Source organism: Castor canadensis, chromosome 7 (assembly GCF_047511655.1).
Source record: "Castor canadensis chromosome 7, mCasCan1.hap1v2, whole genome shotgun sequence".
NCBI classification, from domain to species: domain Eukaryota; kingdom Metazoa; phylum Chordata; class Mammalia; order Rodentia; family Castoridae; genus Castor; species Castor canadensis.
In genome coordinates, this window is record NC_133392.1 from 119,861,890 (window position 1) to 119,877,649 (window position 15,760).

Here is a 15,760-nt window from a genome sequence, read left to right on the forward strand (position 1 = left end):
CCTTCTGTCAAGGTTGGAAACCACGGGGTCTGGTTCCTGTTTTGTGACTGAGGAAAGGAAAGGAAATGACAAATGACTTCTTCAAGGAAGTGATGGGTGTGGGGAAGGGGGAGGCTGCATTCATGGGACAGAAGGAGGCCCCCTGTTTCTGGCCCCTGAGGGCTGCATGCTGTGCCCGAGGACAGCCAGAGCTGGGAGATGATCACTGGATTAAGTTTCCTGTTCTTGATCACAATGGAGTGGGGGACCAGCAGAGCTGACTGGAGGTAGTCATCTTGCAGGAGTGGCATCCAGAAGTTTAGCATCAGGGAACCGGTCCTGATAGGACAATCAGGCTTGTGACTTCCTCAGAGGTGGGGACTCAGGTCTCAGTTCTGTCTGCGTGAGCACACAGAACCAGGCATAGACACGCCGGCCACATGAACAGGTTGGACACAGATTGTTGGAAGGAGGCCAGGTGGGGAGCGCGACGACGTCTGCTTACCCCTGGGAGGCATTTGTTGAGGCAGATGTACCAGGTGGGTGCCAGGATAGCAACATTTAACACAAAAAGTAACAACAGTCCCCTGTCGTGCAGCCCCCGCTTCTCATGAGGCACCCAAGACCCTTTGTGGGCTGAGATGCACCTGCTTTCTTCACTCTCGCCTGGGGTGTTTCCTAGTTGATCTGTCACTTATTCATTGAAATGTGGGTATTTATTGACCTTGCGCTTTGTGCTACATGCCAGCTACACCATTTATAAATCATTCCACCTGCCCTCAAAGCGCTCTTGAGAGCAGCTGCTGGGTAAGGCATGGCGTCACACTGTTAATAACAGCCACTGTGTGGTGGCTGCCCACCACCACTCTGCCAGGTACTACAAGAAGTTCCTTTGCCACTTCTACCTCCTGCCATTCCTGCAATATCCCTAAGGTGGACATTGTTCCTCCATTTTAGAGATGAGCAGTAGAGTTTCCAAGTTCATTACTTGTCCATTAAGTAACACACCTGGGAGTTGGACCAGGTGCAATCGTTAAACCTACTTCCAAGCCACCTGAGTGGTGAGTGGTGCTTTTCTAGGGACTAGAAGGGCTTTATGTAGAATGCAGAATGAGGAGGGTCCGTGGGGGATGGGGGGACATAGTGAATGGGGGGCAGACACTGAGCTCTGTGCCTGGCTAGTGGTTTGACCACTACCCTCTGCCTTGTGTCTCCACAGAGTGCAGCAGCTGCCCCAAGCCCCGTGCTTGGCAACATTCCCCCCAATGATGGGATGCCTGGAGGCCCCATCCCACCGGGTTTCTTTCAGGTAAGTGCCTGGCTGTGGGTCTTGTGCTCCTCTTGCACTTGGGGCCTGGTGGTAGGCAGATAGGTGGGTGGAAGAGGAGAAAAGAAGCACGGCTCAGTTTGCCATGGTCTAAATACAGTTGCTTTGTGCTGGTTGAGGCCCTTCCCGTTGCATTCTCAATCCCTTCCAAAAGCTGAGTTGGGGAGGAGAGAGATGGGAAGGCAGACACCTCCCGCTGGCAGTGCCCTGCCATCAGGTTGTTTTCTTCACACCAGCTCCACAGGCACAACAAGGTCTGCCTGGGGAGGCGGGGGCTGCTTCCAGGCCACTGACAGAGCTTTCTTTTAACAAAAGGCTTTTTTTTTTCATTTTCTTTCTTTCTTTTACATTTTTTTAAATGAGTAAGCTGTTCTTGTTCTGTTTTGTTGCTGCTGTCATTGTCATTGTTTACTTTTGCCTGTCCAAACTTCAAACCCTAGGCGTAATCTAAAAAAACAAAAACCCCACCATCCTGGCAGGTCTCAGAATCCTTTCCCTCTGGTTAACCACTGAGTTTTTCCAAGTGTGGTCACAGACAGCATCCTACAGCATCTGTGCCCACACTCTGTCCGCCACAGGCAGGGACGGATCCCACATGGGTCAGGAGTCCTGGCGTCTCCAGAAGACACTTTGTTGGGCTTTTTCTAGGGTCTGTGAGAAGTCAGGCTTTCTATTTTGTTGGGATTGGGTGTGTCTGCCACCCCTTCCACACCTCCTCCTTCATCCCTCCTTTCCCTCCTGGCAACTTATTCCACTTCAGCTTATTGGGACTGGGAAATGCATCTTGGAGTGCTGTCAGCCTGTAGGGCTGTGAGGAACTTTCATGGTGAAACTCTTGATTATGACATCGCTCATTCCTGCAAGCCTGTCTGGGCTTACTTGGAAAGCACTCCTGGCTCTCCATGCCTTCTAAAGGATGGCACTCCCAAGAGAAGGATATGGAAAGAAAAGGGCCAAGGTGTCCTCTGTGAAGCCCAGGAATTCACAACTGGTCCAGTGAGGCAAAGTCCAAGGAGTCCTGTGCTCAGTATAAGCCAGAATCTAGTACCCACCATGTATGTCAACAAGGGAGACAAGACAAACACTTCTTAGGGATGTCGAAGGGACTTCTCATTTTGCAAGATGTTACACTTTGGTCTTACTGTTAACTCCTAGGAGAAGAGGGTAAGGACATGTTTTTTACTAGCCAAGAAGAGCATTGGTGAAATTTGAGTGTTCCCCTAAAAAAGAAATAGCAAATCACCCATCAAGAGGGCAGTGGGCAGAGAGAAAGGGATGCAGGACAGTGGTTCAGGACGTTGGATGGCCACCTGTTTATCTGTATGCATTCCCAGAATGATGCCAGAACTGGGACCTTATCTGAGGCATGGAGACAAGTATAGCTTCTGAATTCTTGAGGTGTAAGGGTTCATTTCAGACCAGGTGTTGCTAGGGTCTTGGCTTGGGGAGAGAAAGTGTGACTTTTAAATCCCTGGAAAGCCATGAACCCAAAAAAGTGCCCTTCATCAGAGAGTCACCCACACCAAGGGTAGCCATCCTCTTAGCCAACTGCAGATAGGCATTTTACATCTGTCTGGTGGCGTTTCTCACTGGTATTCTGTCCAGGTAGGACTTCTTTTTCAGGCTCACATGTCCTCACCCATGATGCCAGGGATGCCCTGACACAGTGCTGGTACCATGTTCCACCTGCGTGCATCTTAACTTATTGAGGATGCTTGCTGGCATTCAGGTCTCCACTTCAGGTCACTGTGTTGGGCAGAAGTATACAGTAGTCAATCGTGTTTTTTTAAGATAAGCTGATGACTTCTATTTTGGCCTGAGTCTTGGACAAGGAACAGGCCTGCTTGATATGTGGCAGCTCCCAACTTCCTGCTTTGGTATAATAGTCTTCCATGGGCAAGGCCTAATTCCAAGCACGTTTCTTGGGCTCTGCCCTGTGATGTTGGCCGGCAGTGGGGGTGGTGGTTAGAAAGCCCAGACTGATTCCTGTCCTTAGTTAGTCCTCCAGTCACTATTAAGCTGAGGCAACTTTTGGACAGTCTTGACTTGAGATTATCTCTGTTCCCCGGGCACATTCAATTGTCAGGAGCTGGCTGGGTTATCCAGCCTCTCTGCCCCTTGGGTGACTCTGGGTGATTCTTTTCTCTTGTTCCCCAGCAACATTTCCCCATCAGTCAGATGATGGGGGATGGGAAGGCATAGTTCTTCCTGGCCATGATACTGACCACTTGACCTAGCTCCTTGCTGAGGGGAAAGGGTGTCTCTCTGGAAAGAGGTAGTGGCAGCCCATTTCCGGAGCAGGTCGCTCACAACAGAAATACTGGCTATTGATTGCTGGTCCTGCCCCTTGTTCATCTTCAGGAGACTACTCTGATATTGGAAGGGAAATAGAGATGATATCGAGGCTTTTATCTGCTGCCAACAATTGCACTTCTTCCCCTTTTGGCCTTAGCCTGAGCAGGCAGCTCTACTACAGGAGGGCTTTGTGCTGGGGAGCCAACCTGGGTAGCTGATCCAGCTTTGCCTAGACCCTGTCTTAGTAGCCAGTCCCATTTTCAGGTCAAGACTGCACCACCAGTTGGTCCTAAATTTAGAAGCCAGAGGGGCCTTGAGGGTAGGTAAGAGGGAACAGCTGTTCCTCCCTTCTGGCCTCTCAGAAAGCTCCTGAGAAAGAGACTTCCTTTCTCAGATCTGTTGACTGCCAGACTGCCAGACCATTCCTGGAGTCAGAAGATGGGGCTATCTACACATGAAGCTCTTGTCTGCTTTTTCTTCTTTGGTATCCAGGTTTCCAAGATGGACAGTGCCTGGTAGCAAGTTATGGGCTGTCAGGGAAGGGGTTTGGTTACTGACCTGAGGATACCTCATAGGTGGGGAATAGTGTGGGGTTCTTGGGGTCTTGGCAAAATTTAGCAAGGGCATTTTGATCTATTCCCTGTTACTTAGAAAGAAAGAAAAAAGAAAAAAACCTACCATAATCTTGGCATCCCCAGCACCTGGTGTGTACTAGGGACACAGTACCTGTTTGAATTGAATTTATTTGTGTTGCTCACATTACAGCAGAGGAGCATAGCCAGCCGCAAAGCATTAGATCCAATGTTCTGGCCAGGGAAGTTCTAATAGGAAGCCAGCCTGGCATCCAAGACTGCTAATCTGGAGTGGAAAAGAGCACAGAGGACTTGGCCATGCATTGCTGAGTGACCATGGGCCAGTTGCTCCCTGCCTCTGGGCCCCAATTTTCTTAACAGTAGATGGAGATGGCTGAACCAGATGGTCTCTTGAGGGCTCTTCCAACTTCGGATTTTCTGCTTTGGATTTTACAAAATCCAGAAGTGAATTTTTTCCCCCCCTCCTTCACACAGCTTAACTCAGTCTGCACATCTGGCAAACCCAGCTTGGCTTGGCCAGGCCCACTGGACTGGGTGGGTCCCTTAGTTCCTTGGCCCCAAGGGGGCACCATCCAATAAGGATTTCTAGGTCCAGAACTGGGGGTCACAGAGAGCAGAGCAGTTAGTACAGACTGTTTTTGTTCTTGTTTTGTTTTTAAATTCCAATGATTGTTTTCAGTCCTGTAGTGCTTTTAAACATGCAACTTACTTTCATTTTGATCACAGTGTTTCTGCAGAAAAAGCATGGCCCAGTGGGAAAGTGAGGCTCAGAAAGGTGAATGACAGCCGGAAATTATCAATCTAGAGCTGTAATTGGAGTCTAATACCTGGTTTCCCATCTACTATTCTTCCCACTAGTGGGACTTGGACCTGGCACTCCTATTGTAGATGCATATCTGATTGTCTAGAGGAAGAGACTATGACCATCTTCTCTCAAAAGTTGCAAAACCATTCAACATCAGCTGGGATTGACTATCAGTGGCTACCTTAGAGCACTGTGCTGAGAATGATTCTGAAGTCATGTCTTGGCTTACAGGTACTGATTGGCAATGTCTACCGTGACAGTGGGCATGTAAAGGGATTGCCTGTCGTATTTATCTACTCCAGACTTCTCACTTATAGATGGAATCTCAGAGGGAGAAGGGATGATAGTCATTGGCCACCTGTGGTATACAAGGCCCAGGGCTTGGTTCTAGGCTAGCAGTGAATCAACAGCCATAGACTTGTCTGCCCAGGGAGACTGACTAGCAACCTATAGCACCGAGAAAAGGCCTACCTGCCATGATGATCGAGCAGGAGAGCTTCCTATAGGCATTGCAGCTCTAGCCAGAATGGTTTCTAGAATGAGGTGGGAGACAGGTACTTGGAGGAAGGCTGGAGAGGTTGTCAGGCAGTTGTGGATGGACTTGTTGAAGAGTCTAGGCTTCATTCAGTGGGCAAAGGGAGACCACTGGGGCACTATGGGCTGACTCATGCCTGAGCCAAGTCTGTGTCCCAGAGCAGTTACTCCACAGGTGCTTTAGTGGCTCTATAAGAGGCAGGGACTCGGGTGCTGCAGCAGGTGTTCAGGATTGACTGACCCCATTAATGGTAGATACTGGTGCCGTGCCCAGCAGAGGTTATAGGATTAAAGATGCTGCCTTCCTTGGAAAAGACAGTCCTGGGCCAGTGGAGGGGTCCTGTTCCCTTTGCCAAAAGCTCAGCTGGTCCTGCTCTGAGCCTACCCATGGTCAGGACAGTAAAGAGTGGTTGACATGTACCCCATTCCAGTGAGGTCTCATTCCTGCCAGACAAGCCCACCTGCCCAGAGACCCTCCCTAACAGCTCCAGTGACAGACCCAGTAGAAGCAAATACCATATACAGCCCAGAACCAGAGAAATGATCAGCAAATAAGAGGGCAGAGAGATACACATGACCCCACACCTTCCCTCCTATTATTATAGGGATGACTCCTCTCTTGTCTCCCGCAAATGTGGTTGGGGTTTCCCTAGGAGAGAGGCAGCCTCAAGAGGGCTCCAATGGCTGTCTGAAGTGTCTGACATTCTGCCAAGTGGAAGAGACAGCCTTGCCTCTGTGACTCTTCAGCCTTAGATCCCAGGTCCTCCAGAGAAGAGGGAGGCCAATTTGAGTCTTTGTATGGAAGACATTTCTACTATCTGCCAAATGTACAGTGAAGCAGTGAGCTGCTTAACAGTGGTGGTAACCAAGCAGAAACAAGATACCCAGTAGAGAGCCTGAGGACTGTGAGTTTTAGGATGGGTGATATGTTTCCAGGGAGATATGAGCCCAGTAAATGAGAACAGGCCAGTGATGGCAAGGAGATAGGGTTAGGGGAGCAGTCCCTAATTGCTGGGCTGGTTGCTGTCCATTTCCTGCCCTTTTCCCCTTCCTGCAGGAAAAGGAGGGGAGCTGAGAGTGAACGAACATTCCTCCTTTCAGAAAGCCACCACCTCAGAAAAGGCTTCTGTGGGCTGACTAGGACAAGTCTGGCTTAGGAGAGATTTGGGAAGTACATCTGGGGGAGCACTGCACAGCAGAGGAGGTATGGGAGGGGGGATGGGCAGAGTGCCATGGGGCAGGCTAGCTGCCCCATGGGAATAGGGGGCTAATATTTGAGCTGAGGCCTGCCAGGGAGTGGGGAAGGGCAGGAGGGAGAGCATGCCAGGGTGTGAATGTGAAAGGACATGTTTGAGATGGCAGCAGGCCTAGAGAGCTGGGCAGAGGGGATAGGGATGGATCCAGGAGGTGAGGAGGGCTAGCTTGAGGTGAGCCAGGAACAGATATAGGAAGGACTTGAGTTTAAAGACAGAGTGAAACCAGAGATAGTTCCTAATAAGGAGAATGACACAATCCCAGAACGAATGCTGGAGGCTGGAGGGGCCAAGCTTTTAGATGCAGACTGGCCATTGTGGAGTCCTGGTTGTGGGCTCCTCAGGAGGTGGCCTTGGCCTGAGCTGAAGTGGTGACTGGGTGAGACTGAGACTGTGGACTGTGCTCCTTGCCCTGTGACTGGTGGCCCCTTAGCAGATGTTGGAGCTGGGTAGAAGGTAGGCCAGGAGGAGGCCCAGGCTTCTGGCCAGGTTAGGCAATGCTGGGAAGGTGCTGGGGGTGGGGTGGGGAATGGCAGGAGGAGGGTGTGGTGGTAAGAAGCTGAGTTTGAGCTTCTTACCTTCTCAGACCCTGCTAAACCCATGGGAGTGAGGAGCAGAGTGGTTCTGAGGCTCCCAAGCCCAGCGTTCCCTGTCTGCCCCTGATGGTGTGCTCAGGTACTAAGTGGAGCTGTCTGACCCCACTTAAGAGTTAGACTGGAAAAGGTGTCCCCTTTTTCAGTCTGTGATCAGAAGACTTCCAAGTTCTTGTCCCAAAGGAAAGAATCCATGGCAGGACACATGGGTGTAAATGGAATTTATTAAAAGTTAGGGAAGGGAAATACAAAGGGAGGCACAGTGAGGCCCAGGTGGAAGCTGGAAGTGTTTCTGCTCTTCAGGTACTTTAAAAACCTATGCTACACCTATGGGAAGGGGAGAACAAGGAGAGTCCCACCCAATAATTAATGAGTGGGGTGGGACATGGGCAATTCCCAGCCAGGTGAGGGTGGTTCCTGAGCCAAAGCATGGTTAATCTAAGATGTAATATTTTTTTCTCAGTCCCCAGTTTAACCTGTCTCGATTGCATCTGACCCTGGAAGGTAGGCCCCAGAGCCAGTAGCATTTCTGGTGCATAGATGAGAAAACCCAGGCTCAAACTAGAGATCTGGTCAGAAAGGTGGTCCTAGATTGTAGCTTCTCTGTGAAACATCTGTCTTTCCGGAAGCAAAATGCCCCTTATTCTGGGCCCTGTCCTCCCACAGCCCCTATTCCTGCTGTCTGCCTCCAGACTGACAGAAGGCAGGGTCACCCCTGCCGAGAGGGATTAGAGAGGAGGTGGGGTACCCCAACTGCTGGGCTCCAGGCCACAGTTGGAGGTGGAGGCCTGCTGCTCTTTCCTGTCCCAGCCCCCACCTGTTCAAACTAGCTTACTGTAGGAGTGGCAAGGAGTGGTGGCCCCCTCTTCTGGTTACTCTGATGGAGTAACAATGCAATTGTAGGCTTGAAGACCGAAGCCCCCAGCCTTGGGAACTGGGCACCCTGCTGCCAAATACCTGCGTGTCCTCAGGGAGTCATTCTGCCCTCTCTGGGCTTTAGTATGCCCCTTTGTTCAATAAAGGGAATTGGCCACTCCAAAGTACTATGGATCTCAGCTTGACACCCACCTAACCTGTCAATTGCCTGGCCCATACAGAGGCCTGGGACAGAAGAGGGGAAAGAAAGCCTCCTTTGCCACCAGCCCCAACTCTACAAAGGTCAGGCTGAGCTCCGCCCTGCAGCCAGCCTGGTGCCTAGTGTCTGCCCAGCCGCAGATGACCGGCACCAGGGCTCCTAGCAACAGTGGACAAAAGGTTACTCCTGACGTGCCAGGCTGCCTCAGAGGCTGGCTCAGCCCCTTCATCCTCCCCCTTAAACAGGAAAAAGAAGTCATGGCCTTTACTGGTGCTTGTGCCAGTGTGCACACGTGTGGACATGTTTGTGTCTGCACACTCGAGCCTCCTCTCCCACCTCCTCCAAAAAACATGCACTCCACATGTAGCGCCGTAACTCTCACTGATGAAATGGAAAGTTGAACATAAATCAATGTCTGCTGCCCGGTTAGCTATGCATCAGCAGTCAGTGCCTGGGAGATTTGCTCAGTAACAAAGCCCCAAGTGGCTCAGCAGGCCTCGACTGCCCCCTAACGCAGAACCAGCCCCACACCGTGGAGCCCTGCGGGCTGTGTACCAGCCCCTCCAACATGACGTGGCTCTTCCTTACCCTGCATCCTTCCTCCCAAGGGGTCTCTCCTTCTTAGTGAGGGACAGTCTTTGGCAGGACCCTGGGACCAGTTGGAGACTGGGTTGTGGACCTACTACTGCTCCTTACCCCTCTATGGGCCTTCGCTCCCCATCTGTAAACCAACTCTTGAGTCAAGCATTTATGGCTCTGATAGTGGAAGGACTGGTGTCACTGCTGTCTTCACCACTGTTTATTAAGAGCTAGGGCTGGTTTATCCTTTCACTCTTGGACCTGTGTTTGCACTTGGGTTTCTCTTAGCATTGAGTTCTCCCTGCTGCTGGGAGCTGCTAGTTTGTGCTGCCAGCCCACCCAACTCTATACCATCTGTTCCCGTTCCCCACAAAAGCCTCTCATGGGGAGTGCCTCCCAGGGGTCTGAAGGCTGTTTTGTTTTGTCTCTGTAAGGGGGGACTGGAACTCTCCTGTTCCTACCCCACCTTCATCTCAGCAAATTGTGCAAGATTTTTTTCCTTTATAAACATTTTTTAAAAGGTCAGATTCCTTAGCCCTTGTAGCAGCAGAGGTTTGAGGAGAATTCCAGCAGAATCTTGTAATAACATGCCTCAGTAGTATGCAGATTAGTATCTTCTCCCCCCCCCCCACAATTAGATCCCCCAAATTAGGCCAGAGGAACCTGGCCTTTGAGAGGATCTGGGCCAGGGGCCTGGGATGAAGGTCAGAAGCCACTTGTGTATCTAGGGCAGTGTGAAGCACTCTTCTGAGAGCTGGGGACATGGCAGGGGCCTATCATGTGAGTTTCATGTTTGTGCCTGTTTTTGCCTAAATCCCCTACCGAGGCAACCTCTCCATGGCACGCCCTCTCTCCTTAAGTGAGGGCCTTAGAGTCAGTGAGGCCCTGGACCAAGTTCACTGTGCTTCTTCAAGCTTTCTCAGAAAAGGCCCTCTCGTCCTAAGACCAGAATGGTTGCCTCGAGTAGTTAACCTCTCTGAACTTCACTTGCTTCTTCTAGCCATTGGAGGTGATGATAGCCTTGACCTCTTAATGGCTTTTGTGAGGATGCTACAAAGTGATGTACATGAAGCCCTGCCTGGTACCGGGTGAACACCTATTAGCTACCTATTAGCTTTTGAATTATTACTGTGTGTCCTAGGGCTACTTTTTTCTGTGAGCTAGAGACCAGGGTAAAGTTAGGTCCTTCAGCTTACCCAAGAGTGAGGGCTACCTCGAGTTTTCTCCTTTTGCTACAAGGGAGCCTTGGGGGCTCAGCACAGTCTCGTGGCATTGAACTGGGGAGGGTTTCAGGGGACTGTCCAGATCACCTGACTTTTCAGCATTTAATCCATCAGTTCCACTCACAGATTTGGCACCTGTGAAATACTGGGCCCATTTGGTTACCTCATTCAATCCTGCCCACCTGATGACAGGGCCTTGCCACCCTGTCTTCTTGTTTCCTGGTGCACTCAGCAGGAGCCATGAGGGGGTGTAGGGTAGGGAAGCAGGGTACAGGGACAGGAGCCTCTGACTCTGTTCCTACCAGGCTTGTTAATGTGAGCTTGGTGGAGACCTGCTCTCATACCCCGGGGGCTGTGTCTTTGCTTAAATACCCCAGTTCTGTTACGAGTGAATTTTGCCTATGCACCATTTGAGTTTCTTTTTGAGGGGCTTTTTTATGTAGGAGGAGCTTCACCTGCTTTACCAGCTGTGGGTTGTACCAAAGAGTTTGGGAATATGGTTAGAATGGCAGGCAGGTTGGAAATTTGCACAAGGGTTCCTTCCCAGAGGTCAGCATTCAATCATTCATTCATTCATTCAGCACCCAGTCATAAGTGATAGCTTTCTGCCTAGCCCACTGGACTCCCAGGGTTGGGAAGCAGGGCAGGTAATATGTTTATAGTCCACAGTCAGGCTCCAGCCTGGGCTAATCCTGGGTCAGTGGATGGTACATTCCCATCCACCAAGTACTGTTCCTGTCCATGGTGCGCCTTCCTTATAAGAATAAAGTCCATGTTCTTGGTAAAGCATTTGGAGCTCTTTGTGGTTTATCCCTGCTAACCCTCACTCCATTGTCAAACCAGGGCAAAGGCCAGAGCTATTGCTTTCAGACCTGGCCACCATTCTTCCTTCAGTCTGCATGGGTGGTTCTTCAGACTGCAGGATTCACCCTTCTCTGAAGCTTCTTTGCTCTCAGATCAGTTTTATTCAAGAAGACATAGACAAAGTCTTGTCCCAAGGTCAAAAAAGATATTCCCAGTGTGCAGTTCTGATTAAGCTCCTCTTCCTTAGATTAGTTATAGAAGCTGGCCCCAAGAAACTCACCCTGGAGTGTTAGAAATGGTTTAAGAGTTTGGAGGCCTGTACTCTGTTCTGGGGCAGTGGCCCTGCTTTCTGGATCCTGGTCCCCAGCAGCATTAGAAAGGAGTGCACATGGGTGGTGCTGGCTTCTGGAGTATCAAGGGCTTTGGAGGTGAAAGTAAGAGGAGACCATTTCCAGGGCCAGCCAACTCCCTTGGTTTCTAAAGAGCTCTCAGCATTAGGCAGGGTTCCTGGGGGCCTTGGAACAGCTCCTGAGACTCAGGTAATAAGGAAGAATGAGAGGGTTCCTGAAGGATACCCTACTCCAGGACAGATCCAAGCCACAGCTTGACAAACTAGCAACCATCCTTTGGTTAAGGATTGGTCCCTGGCATTGGACTAAGTGCTTGACTTATTTCAGACCTGCCTTTGGTTCTCTGCAGGGGGGCAGGAAGGGTGATACCTCATCTTACAGACAGGGTAAGAGTTTCAGAGTGCATACAGGCCAGGCTCCTGCCCCTTGAATCTAGGCTCTTCCGATAGCACCACAGAGCTGCTCCTTTGGTTTCTGCCAAGGTTCACCAGGGATGGCTATATGCTGCCTATATGACCTGTGGGCCAGGCTTCAAAAACCTGTGCATCCCCAGAGTCCTGGTTATTTGTCTTGCCCCATCCTGTTGCTTCACCTTCACTGAGGAACAAAGGAGAGGTCTTGGACTGTTCCCAAGCTTCTCAGGGAGGAAGAGGGAGGAGAGACTGCTCAGTTGTCCAGAGAGCAGGAGTGAAAGGGACAGCCTTGGCCCACCTTCCTGGTCCATTCCTAGCCCTCTTCTGTTCAGTGAATGATTGGGGCTAAATTCTGGGCATTTTGGCTCTGTGGCTTTCAAAACCCTCCAGCCCCCTTCCTGGTGGAAAGGCAGGAAGGCTGTGTGTGTGTGCAGGTGTCGGAAGGGCTTCAAGTAGAGGCAAGGCTCTCTGGGTGGATGAGGCAGTGCCTCTTTAACATGCAGCTCACCTTTACAGTGCTGTCATGATTAACAGTGGAGCCTGGGCGCTGGCAGAGGTGGTGGAGGCTAGCAGGCAGCAGTGGGCTGAGTGTGCAGCACTATTCATTTTCAGAGCAAAACACAGCACTTTTGAAGGAAGAGGATTTGGTTGCTCTGGCCAAGCAGGCATGCTTCCTGCCCCCCGCCCCCCCCACACACACCATGTTCCAAGGAATTAGTATGATTCAAGATCAGGAGTCCATCTCACATTCCCTCTTAGCCCCAAAACATGTAGTTTGTGCAATGAATAGAGGTCAACTGAACCCTGCCAACAACTCTTAGGGAAGGGAGTGCATATGGGAAGCCCTCCCTCCTCCTTGTGTTCCCAGTTCCTTCACACATATGAAAGAGGGCTGGCTGATCAGAGTTAGGGTTCAGTGGGGCTGCAGCTAGGATGGAGAGAACCCCTCGACACTCACAAATGAGAACGGAACGAGTTTCTCATTCCCCATGTAGTCAGAAAGAAATGGGAATTAGCACCCCAGATAGCTGTCAACTCACTTTTTTCCCCCATGACCACAAGTCTTGATTTCTGACTTGAGAAGGTATAGAAACATCTTTGGGAAGGAACGAAGTATATGTGTGATTCCCAAGACACAGATCTGATAGCCAGTTCTTGTACTAGCTCCCACAATATAAGACTACCTCTGCATCATGGTAGTCCTAGCCTGAGGTCCCCATCTTTGTTTACTGTCCTCTAGAGCCACGCCCCCCTCCTGCATGTGGGCTGCCTAGACTCCATCCTCTAGGCCCAGAATTTCTGTCCATTTTTCTCTCCCAGAGGATACCTTTTCATCCTTCAAGGTCCAGCCTAAATGTGATTGTGTTGTGATCACTGTCCACTGCACCCTATCCCTGCCTCTGTGGTGGTGCTGCTATGATTTAGTTACACCTGTCATTCCTGCTACCTTGAGATTCCTTAGCAGAGGGCAGAATGCTGCTTATTTGTGTTTCTCCAGTGCTTAGCATATACTCAGCCCCGGGGATGGTACCCAGGGACCAAAAGAACCAAGAAGTGAGTTCTGCCCATTTGTCTGGATATTGATATTTTCTCCTTTGTCCCTGAAAAGTGTTTTGAACAGGCATAGACACAATCTCCAGCATGGAGGCCCCAGGGGTTTAGCGACCCAAATGTCACCTCTCTTCCCTGATAACACCAGAGAATCCTTTATGAACTCACTCCTCAGGAAAGAGGTCAAGCAGTTTGAACCTGCTGAAAGAACACAGGGCTAGGAGTCAAGCCCCAGAACCATTTGTGTCATCAGGTAAGGGAACAGCTCTTCCTGGTGTTATGGCAAAAACCAAATTGGGGCAGTCATCAGCAAGGTCATCTGGGGTCAGGGTCCTGGACCTAAGTCTGGTTTTTATGCTGTGATGATGAACTGTGGTTCATTCAGGACCAGTGGCCAAGCAAACCAGGTTCATGGGTGGCATGAACCTGGATAGAATCAGAAAGCAGGTTGTTGACCCCTGGGCCTATATTCATTCTTTGTCCAGTCTGGGATAAATCTTGACTCTGATAACACTTAAATATCCTTGATTTTCCATTTTCTCCTCTGTAAAATGGGGTCTCTTCTTACTTCGTTTGTCTTATAAGTGACACCCACATTAAGATCTGAAAATAGGTGCAGTATTGCTGTGTTTTTCTTTGAGAATTAAAAAAAATTGCAGTTTTTCCCTCCTCATTCTTGTGAACCATTATCTAGTGCAGGGATCTGCAAAGTGTTTCTGTGAAGGGTCAGCTGGCAAATACCACAGGTTTTGTGAGTCATCTAGTCTGCTGGACAGTGTGTGAATAAATGTGACTCTCCCAATAAAACTATTTAGACTGTTCCAATAAAACTTTATTTACAAAAAACTGTTGGCAGGACCATTTCATTTTGAGCTTTCTGTAGCTCAGCATGGAGGCAGGCCATGTGCTTGGGATCCTTATGCTGCTGCTAATTCCAGCCTCCACTCTGGTTACAGTGTGCTGCAGGGAACTGAGCCTTACCTGCTGCCTCATATAGCTGAACTGGGTCTGGCTTCTCTCTGGCTCTTAACCCTGTGAGCACACATCCCTGAGGCTCAGTCTTCCCATCTATGTAATGGCATAGTTACCTTCCACGGGCTGGAGAAAGAGGTGATGGCAAGCAGTGTGTGTAGGAACTTTCAGTTTTCACTGAGTGCTCCCCTCCCCCTGTGCTTGTCTTAGCAGGACCATCCAGAAAGTCAGATTCATACTTGGGAGCCTGTCCAGGGCTGTCCTGCCTTCTTGGAGAGATGGGAAGGGAGGAAGGGAGGTAGCTGGGCCTTGGCTCAGGTGGAAGGCAGTGAGCTTTTCCTGATCTTTTCATAGAACAGGCCTCTGGCTTGAGGACCCTGACGTTTGCTCACAGATGACCAAAGAGGGGAGACATTGTACATTCCTTCTCACTCTTAACTGGTGAGTTCCCCACCATCAGGAAGATGGCCTACCACTACTTGCCACACCTCTAAATCCATCCTGCTGGTCCTGTGCCCTTAGAGGGTCATCGTGTTGTGTGCACTGGGCAGCCAGGGAGCCCCAGTTGACTGTGAGTCTCTGGGGATCATGCCCTGCATAGCCACCTAAAGACCAGCTGTGCAAGTGCCAGGCCTATGCTGGGCATACCTTACACAGAGGCATTCAGACCCCTTCTTTCTTGGAATTGGGGATCTCAGCCTCAGCTCTGCCCACCTGTGCTCTCCAGAGAAGTACACACACAAAAAGAAATCTCTTTCTCAGGGGACAAGTTGAAGCAAGGTAGGAAGACAGGTCCCCAAGCCATGCTGAATTCATTCCTGCAGGTTGAAGCAAAAGGACTTTTTCTCCAATGAACTGCATGTAAAATTGCCTTGTTCTCCTTCTACCCTGTCAGTGGTCATCCTCCCACTCCACTGAGGCCAAGGGTGAGGCAGGCTTTGCTGATGGATGTGGGATGTCCATAGCTCATGGACGTACCTTTACCCCCTTCCCAGAGTGAGCTTATAGGGGCTGAGGATATAGCTCAGTGGTTGAGTGTTTGCCTAGAATGCATGAGGCTCTGGGTTTCATCCCCAGTACCATTAAAAAAAAAATACACAGACTGAGCTTATAGCTTTTTCTGTCCACATTTGCGCCCAAGGAGCAAATTGGATTGTCTTTCAAGTGTCTTTTGCTATGTGTATAATCACTGTAATTTTATATTCACTCAGTTAAAGCGACATGCCCAGCAGGCAGATTACATGGGCCACTAGTACTGCAAGCCCTCCATGTCCTGCTGCTACTAGATAAAACTAACTCTTCAGCCTCAACAGACCAGTGACTAGTGTCCACAGGAGTTGGGAGGGGTAGACATGTGTGGAGTGTTTTATCTCCCTGCAATCTAAAGCATCAAGTCCCTTTTCCCAGTGGTCCT

The 15,760-nt window shown here is 50.1% G+C and overlaps 1 protein-coding gene across 4 annotated transcripts in view; it reads left to right on the forward strand.

The window, feature by feature from the left end:
- Positions 1–15,760, forward strand: part of Ssbp3 (single stranded DNA binding protein 3) — a 152,853-nt gene that overhangs the window by 107,984 nt on the left and 29,109 nt on the right. For all 4 annotated transcript variants that reach the window (XM_074080039.1, XM_074080040.1, XM_074080041.1 and 1 more), the window contains exon 5: positions 1,199–1,288. In XM_074080039.1, the coding sequence (XP_073936140.1) occupies positions 1,199–1,288 (90 nt within the window). The remainder of the gene's footprint in view (positions 1–1,198; positions 1,289–15,760) is intronic.